Raw genomic sequence first — 3,370 nt, forward strand, 5'->3', positions numbered from 1 at the left:
ATTAAATCTTCAATTTGATTCGAATCTGTAATAGAATTAGTGACAAACATAGCTGAATTACCATTATCTAATTCATTAAGATTTATGCCTAAGCGACGTATCCATGTCCTTCCTATTAGAGCCGTACACCCGTCCGGTACCACATAAAGGTCATCAATTATAGAAATGTTGTTGAATTTGACATGTACATGTACCTTGCCATCTGGAGTAAACGTATTTTGTGTGTAGGAACGGAACACGATATTTGTTGGGGTTATTACGTTAGACAAACGCAGTTCTTTGAACATACTTCGGGGTAAAAATGAATATCCAGAGCCTGAGTCTACTTCAAATTTTACAGTTTTTCCTTCTATTGAAATATTTGCATAGTAACGATCAGAATTTCTATTTGAGTAGTCATTGCAGTAAACATCAACAATTTTATAAATTCCGTAATTGGAATTATCACTTCGAACTTGATTTGTTGAGTTGCCTCTGGTACTCTGAGTGTTTTTAGGTCCGGCATTAGGACTATCCGCCAAAAGAGAAGCAATGCAGACTTTTGCTACATGCCCGTGCTTTGCACATAAATTACACTTTAATTTTGAACTGGATCGACAGTCTTTTGCAAAATGGTCATTCCTGCCACATCGCAAACATAACCCAGCAATACCCAATTTCTCGTAATTTACTTTACGCTTGTGTTGATGTTGAATTCTGGGGTGTATTGGTACTTTCCTCTTATTGAAAATTTTATTGACAGATGCGTTTGATGAATTTGCTGCAGCCTGCGATAATTCCTTTGCATCACACTTAGCTGCTTCGAGCGCCAACGCCTTTAACACAATTTCTTCAAATTTAGTTGCATTTGATTGCAGTAGTTGTTCACGAATGCCATTGTCATTAATGCCACGGATAAATTGTGCCCTTAAAAACACATCAGAAATTGAACTTTTGCACGCACAATCTGACACAAACTCATGATATCAGTACGAAGTACTGCGACAAAATCTGCCACCGACTGTCCCTCACTCTGATATTTGGATAAGAATTTGTGTTGGGCCACAAGTACGTTCCTCTTTGGAGCTAAATAATTTTCTAATAGCTTTAATAAATCATCGTACTGTAGTTCAGCTGCAATTTTTGGTGCCGCTAATGCCGTCACCCTATCAAAATGCTTTGCACCAATTGAATTGAGGAGGAGCTTCGTACAATACTCCTTATTATTTTCGACGTTCTTCATGTTCACGTAATTTGTGAACCGCTGTATGTAATTACGGAATGTCTCCTTGGCCGTATCAAATGCTTCGAAGTTTGGAACTAATGCTGTGTTGATGATGTTACTGTTCGGTACTGCACTTGAGGAGGATGCACCAACAGTCAACTTGGATATTTGTGTTATCAAATCTTGTTGCGTCTTCATGAATATTGCAAATTGATTGGCATCCATCTTGATTTTTTTTTTCTAAGCTTGCACTTGCTTAAATACAAAAAAAAATTACAAAAAACTTATTTTTTTTTTTTTTTTTTAATAACAATTTTACTCTCGTCGCCAACTATTGTATTGTTGAATGCTGTTGTAATTTGGTAACCGAATCTAAATAATAATGCACGTCTTCTGTTTATTATAACTATTTATTAATAATATTCAAAACTACATTTTATAAAGGTGTTATTAAATGGCGCTCAGTTTATAGAATAACGAAAAACTACTCGATAAAAGAAAAGTCAAAAGATATTCGATGGTGTGGTTGCCATATTAATTTGTTTACAAAAGTATTAACACTACAACTGACATAAAAATATAACAACTATTGTAGCATCTGCTGACATACAACGCATATAACGCTACAACATCGATTGTGAATTGAACAATTGTTTCTTGCTTTATATTGAATTTATTCCATATCATCCTTGTTTAAGCGAGTTTGTTGCGAGCTGCAATTTGGTAATTGCTCCTTTTAATGAATAATACTATTTTTACCAACGTTAGAATGTTATGCCAATTTTATACATCTTTGTTGGAAGATTCTAACGAGTAAACTGTTAACGGGACTTAAATATTGTTTGCCAACAAATTAAGTTTTTTTCTCTGTTTTACTCAGTCTTGATATTGATGTTGTCTACGACAAGCACTACGTGCACATTATCTTTTACATAAAAAACCTGTAAACCTTCTACGATTACCTGGTTTTAAATAAAAGAGATCTACGTCTCATAAAATTTGAAACTTTATTTTGTTTTATTTTCATAAAAACTTGGACAAATTGGATTGATGCCAAACAATTCTGTTACAAACAATATGTTTAAATATATCTTGTAAAAACAATTTTTTACATACATATTTGAATATATTTTTACATACGATCCTCTAAGTATTTATCTACTTTTTTTCTAATTATATTACCTTTTACAATAAATACAAATACATACATTTTAATAATCGACATAAAAATTATAAATTTAATAAATATATACATTCAATAATTCAATTAAAAAATTTTCTAATTAAAATTTGGTTATTTCATGCATACATTTCTCCCATTATATACATACATATAAACGTTTTCAATTATTTTCTAAATAAAATTTGGTTATATCTTGCATACATTTTTCACATTTTATAATATTTCAAGTTCAACATGAAATGTTAAATTTTAGACCATAAGTCATTTCCTACAGTAAATAATATTTAAGTTTGATAGTAAAAATATTGTAACCTGATAGTCTCGACTATCGTTTTGTTTCGTGTTTTCGTCGGCACATATATGCTCTGCTTGCGTACATTTCATGTTCGCATATTACTGCTTGCATGGCTTCAATATTGTTGACTTTGAATTTGTGTAGGAAAATATTTTAATATTATAGGCAAGCCATATTAAATATATATGGGTTTTATAAATATGTTAGCGAGTTGATGCGTAATATATTGTATGTGAAAATATTTTATATTTGTCTGTAAGCTGTAATATGCAATAGCTTGTATGGGTAAATATTTTCAGCAAAAATACTAGAAATATTTTGAACAGAACCATTTTTTAAATATGCATATTTTTAAATATGCATATTTGCAAAGTCTAAAATAAAATATAAAAGCATTTACTAATATTTAAACTCTGATTTATACAATCAATCATTGAAGAAAAAACATAAATACCATTTTTATTTAGATTTTGCGACGGCAACATCATTTTTTACCGCATGGTTATTAAAAATTTATTTTTTTAATGTAGTTATGTAGTTGTTATTTTTGATTACAAATTTTTGTGTATAATAAAGTATTTTTTATTTATTATACCCTTCACCTTCGTGAGAAGGGTATATATAAGTTTGTCATTCCGTTTGTAATTTCTATAATATAATTTTCCGACCCTATAAAGTATATATATTC

The 3,370-nt window shown here is 30.5% G+C and overlaps 2 protein-coding genes across 6 annotated transcripts in view; both read right to left on the reverse strand.

Annotated features, from left to right (window-relative positions):
* Nucleotides 1-3,370, reverse strand: part of LOC111677301 (insulin receptor substrate 1) — a 348,759-nt gene that overhangs the window by 302,006 nt on the left and 43,383 nt on the right. The gene's annotated exons all lie outside the window — the stretch shown is intronic.
* The window catches only part of LOC124418587, a 15,298-nt gene that overhangs the window by 8,095 nt on the left and 3,833 nt on the right, over nt 1-3,370 (reverse strand). The window contains exon 2 of the mRNA XM_046945314.1: nt 7-331. Coding sequence (XP_046801270.1) covers nt 7-331 — 325 coding nt within the window. The remainder of the gene's footprint in view (nt 1-6; nt 332-3,370) is intronic.

Source organism: Lucilia cuprina, chromosome 2, assembly GCF_022045245.1.
Source record: "Lucilia cuprina isolate Lc7/37 chromosome 2, ASM2204524v1, whole genome shotgun sequence".
NCBI classification, from domain to species: Eukaryota; Metazoa; Arthropoda; class Insecta; order Diptera; family Calliphoridae; genus Lucilia; species Lucilia cuprina.